At 58.7% G+C, this 15,998-nt stretch overlaps 1 protein-coding gene across 1 annotated transcript; it reads left to right on the forward strand.

The window, feature by feature from the left end:
- The first annotated feature begins 1,345 nt into the window (after positions 1 to 1,345).
- Positions 1,346 to 15,600, forward strand: TRIM8 (tripartite motif containing 8). Its single transcript, XM_044240403.1, has 6 exons — positions 1,346 to 2,900; positions 11,893 to 11,988; positions 12,326 to 12,559; positions 13,374 to 13,405; positions 13,540 to 13,655; positions 14,009 to 15,600. The coding sequence occupies exons 1-6, from the start codon at positions 2,331 to 2,333 to the stop codon at positions 14,614 to 14,616; spliced, it is 1,656 nt and encodes a 551-aa protein (XP_044096338.1). The 5' UTR covers positions 1,346 to 2,330; the 3' UTR covers positions 14,617 to 15,600.
- The last annotated feature ends 398 nt before the right edge of the window (positions 15,601 to 15,998 follow it).

Here is a 15,998-nt window from a genome sequence, read left to right on the forward strand (position 1 = left end):
GCAGTTGCGCTGCCGCTTTCTCCACCCGTCCTCCTCCCCGTCTCCCCGCCCCCTTCCCGTGTAGCGGGACCGGCCTTGATGTAGGGACACCACCCTCCGCCTGTCTCCGCTCTACCTCGAGAGTCCGGCTCACCGCAGACCCCTGCCCGCCCGCATCTCCACCCTGCCGGACGCACTCTGCTCGGAGCCCATTGTATCCCCTCGCCCCGGGCTGCAGACTCCGAGGCCAGACTGTGGCGGGAAGATCGGGGACCCCTGTGCGCCCCTCCAGCCGGTCCCACGAGCCGGGGCCCCTCCCCCGCCCGCCCTCCTTCCAAAGGCGAGGTAGCGGCGAGGGCGCCCTTCCCTCGCTGCTAAGGCGGAGGGGGCCGACTGACGGGCAGCAGGGACTCACCCCCGCCCCAGCCCCAGTCGCGCCCCCCCCGGCGCCCCCTTCCCGGGGGGACAGCTGGAGCCGTAGCGAGCAGAAGCAGGAAAAGAACTGCCCGGCGCGCAGATCATTTTTATTATCGAGATTATTATTAAAAGGGGGCGGGGAGCCCAGAATGCGGGGGAGGGGGCCAGAGACGCAGCTATTTTTATTAAACAGATTATTCCTGAAATAATAATACGCGCAAGATGGCTGAAGGTGGCCCTGATGAGAGTGTTGGGGTTTTTTTTCCTTTTCCTTTTTTTTTTTTTTTGATCTGAGGATAAAGCTCTGAGGCGACTGCCGCTGCGGAGACCCTGCCCGAAGTGCCCTCCCCTCAGTTGTGAAGCTTCGGGCGGACAAACGGACCCACAGACAGAGCGACTGGCGTGGGCCCGCCCCGGACGCGTCGCCTGGGCAGCAGCCGGGGGCCGCCGGAGCTCGCCTTTCTGCCGACTTCTTCCAATTCTAATCTTTTTTTATTTTTTGGAAAGGACCGGGGTGGGTGGAGCAGAGGTGGAGAGAAATCGGGAGTTGGCATTTTCTCCTCTCTCTCTCCTAATTTAAGGGAGGCCGCCAGCCCTCCCCTTGAAAAAAAAAAAAAAAATCCCACCGAGAGAGAGAGAGAGAAAGCCCGCTGCAGGACCCTCGAGCGAGCGCGCCCGGACCCCTGGCCACCGCGGCCGCAGCCAGGAGCCCAAGATGGCTGGGCTCTGAGGGAGGCAGCCTGGCCCGGCTGGCTCGGCCCGTCCCCACCGCCGCAGGCTGGCTCCGACCGCAGCCCGGAGCCTTCCAGGCCGGAGCAGAGGCCGAGAAGAAAAGAAAGTGGGGGGGAGGGGGGCTGGGGTGGCGAAGGGGGAGGGCCGGGGCGGGGGGGGGAGGGGAGGGCCGGGAGCCGAGCCTCCTGTTCATTAGCAGTTGAGAAAAATTCCTTTCTAGTTTGATCAATCCTTGTTTTCCTCGGCAGAGCCGAGGCGCCCGCCCAGCGCGGAGACCGAGAGCAGGGTCTCTCTGCGGCGGGGGCGGCGGGCGCCCGGCCTCGGGGAAGCGCAGAAGTCGCGAAGAGGGGGTCAGGCCGGAGCACCGCCGGGGCTTCTCCCTCCCTTTCTGGTTGGCTTTTTTTTTTTTTTTTTTTTCCACTTCTCTCCCTCCCCCTTCCGTTTCTATTTGTGAAGGGAGGAGGAAGGCAGAGGCGGGCTGGTGTCTCTGGCCGGGGACTGGAATTTCATCTGAATGACTGCCCCTGCGCGCACGCAGCGCCCCGGAGTCGGCCCGCCTGCGCCCCACAGCCCGCACCCGCACCCGGCCGGCCAGCCGGGGGGCGCCTGCGCCGCGGTCCGGGGACCGCCAGCTCGCCTCGCCCGCCCGCTCCCGATCTAGCTGCCCTCGGCTCGGCCTCTCCCGCTTCCTCGGCTTCTCGGACCCCGGACGCGACGAGTGAGGTGCTGCGCGGGCGAGCGGGGAGGGAGCCCCATCGCCGCCGCGGCCGCCGGAGGAAGTGTGCGGCTCCCGGGCTCTGTCCGCTGCGGGGCGCGCCCCAATGTCAGCCGCGAAGCCGGGCGCAGGCCGCGGGCCGCCGCTGGCCTAGCCGGGCGGACGGGGGAGGAGGCGGCCTCTTATATGGAATTTGGACCCCGGCGCTCCCCTCCAGGGCTGGTGTCCCGGCCGCGGCCCTGGCGCAGTCCGCCGCCTCCCGCTAGGCGCTCGGGAGGAGGAGGAGACGCAGCCGGCTGCGCGCGCGGCGGGAGGACCGAAGCTCCCTCCTCTGGGGGGCAGGCGCGCGGAAGGCGCTGGTGACTGAGCGACTGTCGGGGCTGCCTGGGTCCGGAGCTCGGGCTCGGTGGGCCTGCAACTGCACGGGACGGACCCGCAGAGTTGGGCAGTGGGGGAGGCCCACCCGGGCCCCCTGCCCGCGGCCGCCATGGCGGAGAATTGGAAGAACTGCTTCGAGGAGGAGCTCATCTGCCCCATCTGCTTGCATGTCTTCGTGGAGCCGGTGCAATTGCCGTGCAAGCACAACTTCTGCCGGGGCTGCATTGGCGAGGCGTGGGCCAAGGACAGCGGCCTGGTGCGCTGCCCGGAGTGCAACCAGGCGTACAACCAGAAGCCGGGCCTGGAGAAGAACCTGAAGCTCACCAACATCGTGGAGAAGTTCAACGCCCTGCACGTGGAGAAACCTCCCGCGGCGCTGCACTGCGTGTTCTGCCGCCGCGGACCCCCGCTGCCCGCGCAGAAGGTCTGCCTGCGCTGCGAGGCGCCCTGCTGCCAGTCCCACGTGCAGACGCACCTGCAGCAGCCCTCCACCGCCCGCGGGCACCTCCTGGTGGAGGCGGACGACGTGCGGGCTTGGAGCTGCCCCCAGCACAACGCCTACCGCCTCTACCACTGTGAGGCCGAGCAGGTGGCCGTGTGCCAGTACTGCTGCTACTACAGCGGTGCGCATCAGGGACACTCGGTGTGCGACGTGGAGATCCGGAGGAATGAGATCCGGGCAAGTACCCCGCACGCAAACACGCGCGCGCGCTCCCTACCGCCCGGGGACCACCCCTCCAGACAAGCTAACTCTGGTAACATCAGGCCAGAGGCCCCCTTGCAAACTCTGCTACCCTGAAAGTTTAGGGGAGGTGTCCTGGGAAGAAGCCCCTCCCCCCTCCCCCGCTGCTTGATACGTTCCTGCACCTGCACTCCTAGGGTCCATCTTTTGAGTCATTTCTAGAATTGAGGTGAGGGATAGAGTTTGGGTGTTGCTCTTCTGTTGTGCGCGCAGCTCCCTTCCCCAGCCTTGTTTCTGTGGGCCCTATGGGAAGTCACCAAGGCAGTGACCCAGGTCCTGCTTCTCCAGCTGCTGTTTATGTAATGAGTGTCCTGGAGCCTCGGCTGTGGCTGACACGATCCATGATGCTGGCATACCAATGAGGAAGTAAACAAAAGCAGCCATGTTCCTTTCAAGCCCTATTGGAAACACACTGGGGGGGTGGGGTGGAGGGGAGCTTCCGGAGGGAGAACAGAACTCTGGTATCTATCTGGAGGAGGCCTGGACTGGCCAGCGGCCCCACTGAACAGTGTCTCAGCCATTCTGATTATTCCCAGTAGCCCGCTCTTCATGTGTGAGAATCACTGCCCTCGGTGAGCCTGTGTGTGTTGCCTGCGTCCGATGAACAAACCTTGAAGTATGTGTCTTCACCACCCTGAGCCCTTTTCTCCCAGCCCAGCCCTCTATCACAGCCCTCCCACATTTGGGGAGGGGAAGTGGAAGACGGAAAAAGAATCCTGTGGGTTTAAGGTTGAGCTGCCTTGCAATCTGGTTTCAGGCAGCTGGCTCCCCTGGGCTGCCGGCTGGGTGATTACGGAACCGCATCCCCTCCCATTGTATACACCCGGCGGCAGCAGCCAATGTCAAAACCGCCTTCCCCCTCAGGCCTCTGGGCCTGGCTTTGGAGCTGGACTGAGGCAATACTTCCGTCCCCTTCAGTGGAGGGGGGCTCCTCCTCGGTCCCTCCCTGGTCCCCTGGCTTTCAGGGTTGAGTCATACCAGAAGGAAGGGGTTGGCCTGAGACTGAGCCATCTCGAAGCCCCAGCTTGGAGCCTGGGTGTGATATCTTGGGGGTGAGGTTGGGCTTTGGTTGGACCGGGAGTGTTTGCTGGGTGGGCCCCCCCCCAGGCTGGTCGAGGCCAGTGGGGAGCTTGGGTATGAGGAAGCTCTGAGCAGGGGACGGTTGTGGAGGGGGGGGTGTTTCCTGTGGTGGGGGGACCAGTCAGAATGAGTCACTGTTTAGCAATTAAAAAACATACACATACAACTAACAAAAGGCAGGAGGGCCGCCACAGGCTGAAGGCAGGGATAACAAATAAAATTTACTGTATAATTAGTTTCCAATCGGATGGGCTAGCTCTGGGTTTTTATACCAGGACAGGACCTCTGGTTTCTTAAAGGAAGTGGAGGGGATGGAGAGAGGAGCCATTCTCTTCCCTCCCTGGGAGTTGGGAAACAGAAGCCCAGGGGAAGCTGATGAGCCCCTGGTGTCCACCCCCAACTCAGGGCAGGCAGAGCCCAGACTTTTCTCAGTATTGGGAAGCTGCTGCTGTTACTAAAGATGGAAAGGCCAGGAGAGGAGGAGAGAGCGCAGAGGCAGGAGCAAGGAGCGCTGTCCAGTTCCCTGTCCTGGGATTGGCAGCAGAAAAAGTGACAGGAAGGGAAAGTCAGAGATGTGGCTGAAAGGAACCAGGGAGGGGGCAGCAGCCGGGGTGATAAGTGAATGTGTGCCTGCACCCACGCTTTTGCTCTTAACTGTGTCTGAGTGCTAGGGGTGCTTTTCATTTGGGTGGGGAGAAAACGTAATTGTGCCTGATTCGGTAGTAGGAGGGTATCTTTAGATGTGTGTCTGTGTGTGCAGGCGTCTTAGACTGCTTTGCCCTTAAATGCACCTGTCTCTCATCTGTACAGTCGGGGACTGGGGAGGAGGGGGATGTGGTTTGCCCCTGCATGCAGAGTGTACTCTGGGGTTCCCACCAGCAGGTCCCTGATCCTGGCTCATGGAAGGAACTGGATGGGAAGGAAGCGCTGAACTTTCGTCAGCAGCTGTGTGCATGCATGTGTGTGTGTGTGTGTGTGTGTGTGTGTGTGTGTTCATGTGTTCATTTTTGCTCCTGGTGCGGGTAGGCTCACAAATAGTGGGGTTGCTTCAGGGCCAGATGTGCAATTCTGTGCGCTCAGCATCTGTGCCCAGCGGCCTGAGTCTCATCCCCCTCCTGGCGCCCCCTCCCTAGCCCTCCAGATCTCTCCGGTGACCCGGGACACTCTAGTTGGAAACCCTTCAATAGGCCAGGGCCACTCACTGTGAGTTGGACTTTTTTTTATTGAATGTGGAGGAAGAGGAGCCTCACCCTCAGGGGCTGGGAAGAGCTGTGGGGGAACCTGAATGGAAGAACCCGGTGTGCCTTGTCCGTCCTCCAGCCAGGGGGCGGGGCCTTTCCCTGGGCCTCTTTTTCCCTTGCCTGAGGGCCTCTGCTGACTCCGCGGATGGAGAGAGCAACAGAATGCTCTGGGATGTAGGAGCAGATGTATGGAGACCTGGCGCATGCCTTCAAGTACAGCCCCTCTTCTTGTGCTTCCGCTTCTGTCCTCCCCTTCTGTCCTCCCTGGGCAGGAGGGGGGCGGTGGGGGGGCCCGCTGAAATGCCCTACTGGCCATAATTAGGAAACGGATCACCCTCTCCCTGGTGGCCTCAGTCCCATACTCAGAAGCACCCATAGGAGGGTGGGCCAGTCATCCGGAGCAGGGGCCCAGTGGGAAGGCAGGCCGGGCTTCTCTCCAGCCTGGAGAGTACCAGGGGACCCAGAGTCAGGCCTGCCAACTCTGTTGCTCCACTCTGTCCTTGGGAAGCCAGTGTAGGCCCCATTGCCCTGAAGCCTTGGTATATACTGGATGAGCCCCAAAGACCCCTCTGGGATGGGCCTAGACCCCTTTGGGGCCCTGAGAGGCTAAATTCCCATAATTGGGATATCCAGGTAGGTTTGAGCCTGGCAGTGGTAGGTGGTTTAGGGGTTCATCTGAGCAATAGGGAACTGGGGTAAGCTGGGAGCATCCCTACCTCATAACCATCTTCAACCTGGAAAGAAAACCCAAGATAAGGCCTACGTACATGTCTGAGGAGCTAGTCAGGGTGTCTTGGTGTGTGTGTGTGTATGTGCCTGTGTGTGTTCAGGTCATAGTGTGCCTCTGTGGCATTTCTAGGACCCCAGATCAAAGCTGGAAATGTTGCCAGAATCTTTTTCCTTGCTTCTTTTAGGTTTAGTGTCGAGAGGAGATGTTCTCTGGGGAGGGCCTGGGGATCACACTGCTCAGGGCAACTTGGGGTTTGTAGCTGCTAGAGGTGAGGTTACGCTGCTCACATGGCCCCCAGGCTGGAGGGCTTGCACTGGAACCCTGGAGCGGATCTGATGTTGGCCCCACGTGTTTATCTCTGGGTAGGCTGTGGGAGCAAGGGGCTGCCCCAGCCCAGCTCAACTGAGGCAGCACGAGGCTCTGCTGCTCCCTCCTCCCCCGACCCTACTCCTGACCTCCCAGGTCTAGGGGTAGCTGGGATGTGTGTGGGGTGCCCCTTCCTTGACGAGCCTGAGTTGGCAAGGAAGGTGGGCCCTGGGTCCCAGGCAGAGGCCCAGGCTCCACCTCCCCGCCAGGGTCCTGCTGACACAGCCCGGCACCTGTCCCGCACACCCCGTGGATTGCTCTGCCTCCCGCGGCCCTTGGTGGCTGTGCGGGCATTCTGTCTGTAGGTGTGTGTGCGCGCGTGCGTGTGTAAGCAGCGTGTCGGGTTGTGTCTCTCACCATGTGACTGATTTGCTGTATCTCCCACGTGTCTCTCCGAGGAAGTACCGTGTGCGTGACTGACTTGGCTGCGTGGTGGTCTTGCGTGTGGCCGCGGGGTCAGGAAGGCGTGTGGGCGCGCTTCCCTGAGCGAGGCGGGTGGCCGCGTGTCCCGCCTGCTGGGTACCTGGGGCTGGGAGTTGAGTGGCTCCGCAGGACCGTCCGCCCCGTGCTGCTGGCATGCGGCTGCCTGCGCCGGCTCTGAATCCTGTGTGACTTTCTCAACTGGTGGGGGGTGTTGCGGAGGGGCTGGAAAGAGGGACGTCACCAAAGCTGGAGCTTGCTGCCCGAGGCGGGCATTGGAGGCCAAGGTCCGGGCAGGTTCTGCCAGGCTATGTTGAAGGCCTTGTGGGTGGGCAGAGGCAGAAGGTGGGCCCGGCCTGGGCCCCTGCCCTGGACAGAGCAGGCAGGCCTGGCTGGCCTCATCGCTGGCTCTGGGAAAGCCTTCCTTCCCGGCTGGCCTGGCATTCAAGCCCAGACAAAGGGGGGCTTTCTCTCTCGCCTCTTTGTTCTGCTGCCCCAGAGCGCTGCTCTCTGCATGGCAAAAGCTAATTCCACTCTGCAGCTGGGAAACCTTCTCTGGGGTCTGCCGGGGCTTGTCTCCGAACTGCCGCTGCTCTCCTCACCCAGCTCCTGCCCTGCAGCCTCGGCTCTCGGTGTCTCTGGTTGCCTCTGCCCCCCACCCCAGGGAGTTTGTCCACCGGCTAGCCCGAGGCAGGGGCTGAGGCCTGGACAGGGGCATCTAGGGCAGGCAGCAGCTGCTCTGAAACCAGGGAGAGTGGAGGCCAGCGTACTTCTGGGAAGAGAGCTTCAGGGAGAGAGTCAGGGAGGGGGGGGCAGGCGTGGCAGCCTGGGAAAGAGGCTAGGATAGGGTAGCCTTGCGCAGAGGTTGCAGCCGGAGTTGGAGCTGGGATGAGTGCTCTCCGGAGAGGGGCCTGAGCAGAGAAAGGTGTGCAGCTGCCCAGCTCCCTCTTCTCGCCCCCCTTCCTCTCCCTGCCTCCACCACTACCACAGGGGCGGCTGGTCCCAGCGCTGGCCCTGTTTGAAAACCTTGGTCCTGCCTCTGGCCCAGCCCCTGGGGCCCTGTTCCCTCCTGACCTTGCTTCTCTTCAAGGTTGACTTGAGGGTTTTATTATTATTATTTATTAACTTTTATGCAGCCTAGAGGCCCCCTGGCCTCACCCGTCTGCCCAGTCCAGTCTGGCGTCGCAAATACCAGCTGGGCCTGACCAGTTAGACTCCAGAGGGATGTGAGGCTTTCCTGGGGCAGGAACAGAAGGAGCTAGAAGTGCCCCCTCTCTGAGTCGGGAGGGGCACCAGAGGGAGCAGCTCAAGGCAGAGTCTAAAACCCTGTGCTGCAGGATGTTCTGGGGCCTGGTTCTCCTCCTCCCTGCCAGGTGTGAGGGGATGGGAACGGAGTGCCCCCAAGGCTTTCTGATGCTTCTGCCCTCACAGGCCCAGGAGCAGACCACAAAAGGCCTTAGGGGCAGGGCCAAGAGTGAGCAGGTTCCATCAGGGTGGGGTGGTGGGGGCTGCTGAGTAGAGCTGGGCCTGGTACTGTTCCTCCTCCCTCCTGCCAGAGGCTTGGGCCCTCCAGCCCCGCTGCTCCAGCCCCGCTGCACCAGCCCCTCGGGTCCCCGCTCTGCTCTGCTCCTGCGCCCTTGAGGTGTGCCATAGTCCAGGTGACTCACTACAGGCTAGGAGCAGTTCATAAAGTGTCCCCCACCCCTGCGTTGGGAGCCCATGCTCTGAATCTGGTCCTATCTCTCAGCTGTGTGTTTTTCCCAGATGGGAAGTGGGGCCTCATCCCTCAGCTATTTCCTGGACCTTGGGACTGAAAGAGACTGCCGGTTGGGGGTGGGGGGCAGGGGTCAGTCTTGCTTCCCGTCTCCCATCTTCCAGCTTCTCGGTAACCCAATTCAGTCATTGAGGTGAGGGCTGCGGAAGAGGCAGCAAGTAGATATTCCTGTCCCTTCCCCTAGTTTCCCAGTTTCCCAGTGCCTGAGGTAACCATGATCTCCGCAACCCCCTGCCTCCCCCCAGGTTTTGTCTGTAGCAGGATTAAGATCAGTGGGCCTCAAGGGAGGGCAGTTCTGCAAGGGTGAGCTGGCCAGCATGGGGCCCTGGGCCCCCCTCCCAGCCCTCCGTGATGACTGGCAACCCTTGGCCAGTTTCCTTCCCATTTCTGCCCCTTACCCTACCTACCCCTGCAACACAGACAGGAGCTCCATGGCCTCTGTACTGGAGGAGGGGTAAGTAAAACCCAGCCACCTGCCAGAGAGTGTGGCCATTGCCTTGCTGGGCATGCAAGGTCCCAGAGTAGAAGCACTTCCAGAAAAGGCTCTGAGAGAAGCCTAGAAGAGGGACAAGGCTGAGCTCTGCCCCTAGGACTGGACGGGAGGTGGCTCCTTTGGCTCTTCCCTGAGGAGTCAGCTAAGAATTCCTTGAAGGGGTTCCTGGTGGGTGGGAGAGGGGCTTCCCACTGCTCTGGAGGGTGGGAGTGTAACAGCCCCCCTTCCAGGCCTCATGGAGAAATTGGTCTGAGAACCTACCCGGGGCTGCCTTTTTCTTGCCCCTCATTGGGCTCAGCCCCAGGTGTGTCCCTAATTGGATGCCGATGGGTTTGGTCTTGGGAAGTAGTTAGGCAGGGAGACCACGGTGTGTGAGTGAAAGACTGGGCATACGGATATCCTGAGCACGGAAAAGACAAGAGCGGCCAGGAATCTGAGACACGTCTGGAGGGGGGTGCGAGGCAGCCAGAAGGCAACAATTTGGGGCCAGTCTTATAGATCCTCATGTTCCTGAAGGGGAGTCCTGGTGACCTTGCCTTCATGACAGCCCTCTCCTAATTGTCTGGGGGCCCTCAGGGGGCCCAGCTTTCACTGTGTAGGGGCTGGATGCAAGTATGTGTGTAGCCATGTGCAGCAGTCGCGGGAGGGGGGGCCCGGGCCCAGATTGTTCTGGGCAGTGCTGCAGGGTCGCTGCCTGCCCTCCTCCTATAGCTGTGGGCAGTTTCCCGGGGTGGGGCGGGGTGCGAGACTACCTCTTTCTGCCCCCCGCCCAGCTGTGTTTCCCACAGGTTCTGACTCTGAGGCTCACAGCAGACCCCTGTGCATGTTGGACCTGTGCGGGGACCTCCTGGAAGGACAAAGCGCTGGGGGGCAGGGCAAAGTCTCCTGGGGCTGGTTCTTAGAGGTCCAGTCCTAGGTCAGTGGTCAAGTTGCTGAAGTGGGGGCAGGGCAGGCGGACCCCCACCTTCTCCAGATGAGAAGCTGAGAGCCTTCCCCCACCACCTCCTCTTGTCCCCCAGGTCCTGGTTTTTGTTTCCAGGGCAGATACCAGCTCACAGCAAGGTTGCTAACACCCTTGCTGGACTTGGTTTCCCCAAATGTAAAATGGGTTGGAGGAGCCAGGAAGGGACGGGTGGCAGCTTGTCTCTAGGAAACCAGGTAGGCCTGGGTGAAGAGTGGGGGTCATAGGCTGAACTTGAGGGTCTCTGAGGGCCCACACAGAGGAAGAAAAAGAACCACTCCTTGTAGGGTGGACACTGCAAGCCCTGTTCTGTGCCGCCTGCTTTGCAAACCTTACATTGTAGCAAAACCACGGCCTTGTTCAGTCAACCTGCTCGGCATCCGTAAGGAGCTGTGGCCCCTGTGTGGCCTGGCCGGGAAGGGAGGTGGAAAAAGAGCAGCAAAACCTTACTTTCAGCAGGCCTGGAGCTTTCCAGGGAGTTGGGACCACACTGTGCAAGGCTGACTACGGAATAGTGTTGTCGTGTAGGTGTTTCTGTGATCATGGCCATGTTTGGTGCATATAGTGTCCAGTACCCGAGCCACTGGCTCCGGGTAGCTAGTGAGCACTCGAACCTGAGGCTGGCCCAACTGGAGAACTGATGTTTGACTGAATTTATTTCCATTCACTTCAATTTAAATAGCCACACGTGACTCGCAGCTCCCATACCACACAGCACAGCGACAGAGGGGAGGCACAACATGACAGCCCACTATCGGCCCACAGCACAAACATTGAGCATGGGCCATGGGAAGTTTCCTAGGTCGTTGGGCTTCAGTTGGGCCTTGAAGGATGGACAGAGGGAGGAAGGAGGCCCCATGTCCGCAGCGTGCAGGGAATTCCCATGTGCAGGGAGCCTTGGGGACAAGAGAGCAGTCCACCTGGCTGGGTGAGTCATGTTGTCAGAAAGCCTTTGTGGCCAAAGTGCTGGAAAGAGGGCGTCATTGAGGGTTCTTGAGCAGGAGGAGACCATGTTGGAAGAGGCATGTTTGGTGAGAGAAGAGGACAGGCTGGGTGGAACAGCCAGGTTAGGCTGTTAGGAGATGGAGGGCTGAGAAGAAGAGCAGCTTGGTCTGGCACCTTCCAGTAAAGTGGCCTTGCATTCTTTGGAAATCCAGAGTCTTCCTTCCACCTGGGTCCAGCTGACAGTCTGAGAGAGCTAGCAAGGACTTAGAAGCCTAGCTCTCAGCATCAAGAGCAAAGGAAGGGGTAGCTGCCCTTGATGCCCCCAAGTGCAGTAAGGCAAGTATAGGGTGAGATCTGTGGACGAGGCCAGAGGGCCTGTATGACTTCGGAAGCTTGTTTGCCCTCTGCATCTTAGGGCTCTCATCTCTAAGATGGAGCTCCCCAGAGGCGGCCTGCCTTGTATGAGAACAGACCCTACCGCCAGATCACCTGGGTTTGTATCCCAGCTCTGACATTTACTAGCTGTGTGACTTTGGATGAATTGCTTAATCTCTCTGGTTTCCTCTTCTCTGAAATGAGGATAATAATAGTACTTAACTCACAGCATTACTGGGATGATTAGATAAGTCTATACAGGAAAAGCACTTAGAGCAGGGGCTGGCCTGACCCTGCCCTCAGAAAGCTCATGGTTTAGATATGTGTGGGAAGCTATTCCAGGGAAGAGGCTGGCCAGACAGCTGTCACCAGGCCCCTGGGATTGCGTGGGGGCCAGAAAGGGCTAGATGGCAGAAATTTAGGCCATCCGAGTCACTCTATAGGATGAGTCTGTTCTATAGAGGGAAGGGTGGTGCTCCCCCATCCTTGGTAAGGGATAGAGCTGCGGCCCCCTCTGATGCCCCTTCCTCACCTGTCCCTGCAGAAGATGCTGATGAAGCAGCAGGACCGTCTGGAGGAGCGAGAGCAGGACATCGAGGACCAGCTCTACAAGCTTGAGTCAGACAAGCGCCTGGTGGAGGTAGCTAAGCCCAAGCCCATGTTATGGGGTCGGTAGGCCTGGGTGCAGGGCCTCAGGCTGGTTCCTTATTTGAGCTAGGATCTGTTGTATGGTCGACTCCATGCCAGAACCCCTAGGTCAGTTACTCGGTGGATGAGCCCCTCCCGGGGCCAGGGGTAGCTGTCCCAGAGCTCTGTACTACCAGCAGGTCAGACCCTGTTCTCGGGAGCCTTGGGCAGCCTCGGGGTGGGGGCGTCCCAGACTCTGCAGTCCAAGATGTGAGAGAGGCGGGAGCAGCAGCTGGAGGTCCCCAGGACTCACCGCCCACCCACTCGCACCCCCCCCCCCGTGCCTGCAGGAGAAGGTGAGCCAGCTGAAGGAGGAGGTGCGGCTACAGTATGAAAAGCTGCACCAGCTGCTGGATGAGGACCTGCGGCAGACGGTGGAGGTCCTGGATAAGGCCCAGGCCAAGTTCTGCAGCGAGAACGCAGCGCAGGCGCTGCACCTCGGGGAGCGCATGCAGGAGGCCAAGAAGCTGCTGGGCTCCCTGCAGCTGCTCTTCGACAAGACAGAAGACGTCAGCTTCATGAAGGTGGGCTGGGGCCGGGACCGGCTGCTGGGCCCTGGGCTCATGCCTCAGTTGGGAGTCAGCCTTCCTTGGCTCCCCGGCGAGTGTCTCGCAGCAATATGTTCACAGGGTTTTGGAACCCGAGCCTGCGTGGCTTCAGAGCCCTCCCACCCCTGCTCTTTCTAGCTTCGTGAGCTGGGGAGTGGGTCATAGATGTGCCCTGTACCTGGGTTTCCTCACTAATAAAATGGGGCTCATAAGACAGAGCAACCTACTGTCCTCTATCCGCAATTCCAAATTTTAAAAGCCTATGAACACTAGTAGAAAAAATTCTGAAAACTCAGTTTATAGGAAAAATTGACCTGAACTCATGTTGGCAATATATGGTCTTTATTTATCTTGCTTGATACAAGGATTCAAACATTTGACTGCAGGAACATTGATGTATTAAGATGATGGTATCCTACTGGGGATCATATGTACCATATAGTACAGGCACCATAGTCCCCTTCTAAAATCCAGCAAATTCCAAATTCCAAGACGCATCTGGCCCCAAGGATTTCTGATAGAGGACTGATGAGTACCTCTAATGTCGTCCTCCCAGGGGAGTTGTGTAGTTAAAATGATGGACATATGGAAATCACTTACATGTTTATCACATAGTAAGTACTCAATAAATGTCAGGTCTTCGTATTTTCTAGAAATGGAGACATTCCCCTCCCCCCTTAGCAGCACACTTTGGCTGGAATCAGATGGTCAGCCCTGCCTGGGGAGAGGGAGAATTGGGAGGCTCTCCCATGTTGCCTTTCTACTGACTAACTCTTTTCTCTCCCCCTAGAACACCAAGTCTGTGAAAATCCTGATGGACAGGTGAGCAGACAGCCACTGGCCCCCAGGGGAGCACATCTGGGGGAGGGCAGGGAGGGCCAGGCCCACTGGGGGGAGGTAGGGCAGGCTCACCGGTGATACCTCCTCACAGCAGATGCCCCGTCCACTGCCCCCAGGACCCAGACCTGCACGGGCAGCAGCCTTTCTCCCCCTAAGATCGGCCACCTGAACTCCAAGCTCTTCCTGAATGAGGTGGCCAAGAAGGAGAAGCAGCTGCGGAAGATGCTAGAAGGTGAGGGTGGTATCCTCAATGGAAAAGAGAGAGCCCTTTGGGCAGGGAGGAATGCCAGAGCCTTCTCTCTGAGAGGCAGCATGGCCTAGTCAGATAGACTTTTCTTCCTATCCTGGCTTTGCCACTTCTAGCTATTTGGACCTTGGGAAAAGCCATCTTTCCTCCCTAAACTTCAGTTTCTTCAGCTGTAAAATGGGCATAATAACAGTATCCACCTGCTAATGGGGTAGGTAGCGTTGACCAAGACAGTGCATGATGTGATGAGCTTGCTTCTATAGATAGAAAGTGGGGAGAGGAGGCCTGGGTTGCTTGGGATGGGAGCTTTGGCGACTTTTGCCCCAAACTCTCCACAGGCCCCTTCAGCACACCGGTGCCCTTCCTGCAGAGCGTCCCCCTGTACCCTTGTGGCGTGAGCAGCTCTGGGGCGGAAAAGCGCAAGCACTCAACGGCCTTCCCTGAGGCCAGTTTCCTAGAGACGTCGTCAGGCCCCGTGGGCAGCCAGTATGGGGCAGCGGGCACAGCCAGCGGCGAGGGCCAGTCAGGGCAGCCCCTGGGGCCCTGCAGCTCCACGCAGCACTTGGTGGCTCTGCCGGGCGGCGCCCAACCAGTGCATTCAAGTCCTGTGTTCCCCCCATCACAGTATCCCAATGGCTCCGCCACCCAGCAGCCCATGCTCCCCCAGTATGGCGGCCGCAAGATTCTCGTCTGTTCTGTGGACAACTGTTACTGTTCTTCCGTGGCCAACCATGGTGGCCACCAGCCCTACCCCCGCTCCGGCCACTTTCCCTGGACAGTGCCCTCGCAGGAGTACTCACACCCGCTCCCGCCCACACCCTCCGTCCCCCAGTCCCTTCCTGGCCTGGCGGTCAGAGACTGGCTCGACGCCTCCCAGCAGCCTGGCCACCAGGATTTCTACAGGGTGTATGGGCAGCCGTCCACCAAACACTACGTGACGAGCTAACGCCACGCAGGCAGTGGGGTGCTGGGGAATCTTCCCCCCCCAGCCCCCCAGTGGCTCGGGAATTACGCATCCAGAGACCTGCCCTTCTACCTTCCTGTCTTCCCTCCCTTCCTCCTTCATCCCCCCCAAGTCTTTTCCTTTTGGATTTTGTTTTGTTTGGGGCTTTTGTTTTTGATTTTTTTTTTTTTTTTTTTTTTTTAATGAATCTCCTGGACGCAGAGGTGATAGTGAGAGCTGGCCTGGGCTGGGCTGCAGGTGGCCCAGGAGTTGGGAAAACGTCTACTTCAAGGCATTGAGCTCTCTCTCTGTCTCTCCTTTTTTCTCCCACTCCTTTCCCTTCCTACCCCTGTGGCTGGAAGGAGCCTCAGCTTCCCCTGAAGCCTTGGGGGATCCAGCCCTCCTCACCCAGCCCTGGGAGGAAGGACCAGTGGTGCCCACTGGCCTGCTTCTCCTCTCATTTTTCTTTTGGGCAGTTTGATCACTGAGCAAGAAATGACCTGTAGATTGTGGGGCTTTTTTTTTTTTTTTTTTTTTTTAAACCAAGAATGATTTCTCCTGCTTCCTTCTTCTCAACATCCTCCCAGATGGAGTTCAAAGGCCACTTCTCAAGCAGCTTTTGGCACCTTCAGCCTCAGAGTGGAATCTTAAAGACAGGAACCCCATGTCCAGGAAAGGGGAAAAGGAACTTTGCCAATGATAGTGACCACAGCAAAAGCAAATAATAATAATATTAATAATAATAAAGAGAAATAAAAGAAATAATAAAATAAAAAACCATAGCACAGCCCTTGTTGAGGTCAGTGGGGGAGGAGCGGCTGCCCCGAGTTGGGTCCTTGCCTGGATTTTGACACAGCATCTTCCTGTAGTGAGCACTTTGTATGAATCGTGGACTTCCTGTTCTCAAGGCGCAGGTATTTATTCTGTAATCTGTCTAGAGCACACACCGAAAGCCAACCTTCTAATAAACGTAATGGCGCAGTCCCACTCCCTGCCTCGCCTCTTACCCCTCACTCCCCCAGGCCTAGGGTCTTCAGGTGTTGGTTCAAGAAAGGGCACCGAGGGATGGAAGCCCCTGACTTCCTCGCCTTGGTTCTGTGCTCCGTCTAGACAGTTCCAGGCCTGTGAGTATCAGTTCATCAGGCACTAACTACATCTCCTGTCAGCCTTGGGTTCATTTGACAAATATTTGCTGAGCGAGGGCCTCCCAGGCCCAGCCCCCTGCTTCATAGGTCCTGGCATCTCTTTGAGGTTCTGCCAGAATGTTCTTAGCTAGAACAGACAAAGGAAGAAATACCTTTCTGTGAGTCTTGCAAAATTACCTACTTTAGTCTACAAATATTTAATAAGCACATGCTAAGTGCCAGGCACTGTGCAGGGCTGTG

This window comes from Neovison vison, chromosome 2 (assembly GCF_020171115.1).
Source record: "Neovison vison isolate M4711 chromosome 2, ASM_NN_V1, whole genome shotgun sequence".
NCBI lineage: Eukaryota > Metazoa > Chordata > Mammalia > Carnivora > Mustelidae > Neogale > Neogale vison.

Bases quoted from the DNA above. Each gene is read 5' to 3' on its own strand.
- TRIM8 (XM_044240403.1), top strand. From the start codon at position 2,331: ATGGCGGAGAATTGGAAGAACTGCTTCGAGGAGGAGCTCATCTGCCCC. The intron at 11,989-12,325 runs GTAGCTAAGCCC...CCGTGCCTGCAG, and splicing joins CAGACAAGCGCCTGGTGGAG to GAGAAGGTGAGCCAGCTGAA. The intron at 12,560-13,373 runs GTGGGCTGGGGC...CTCTCCCCCTAG, and splicing joins AAGACGTCAGCTTCATGAAG to AACACCAAGTCTGTGAAAAT.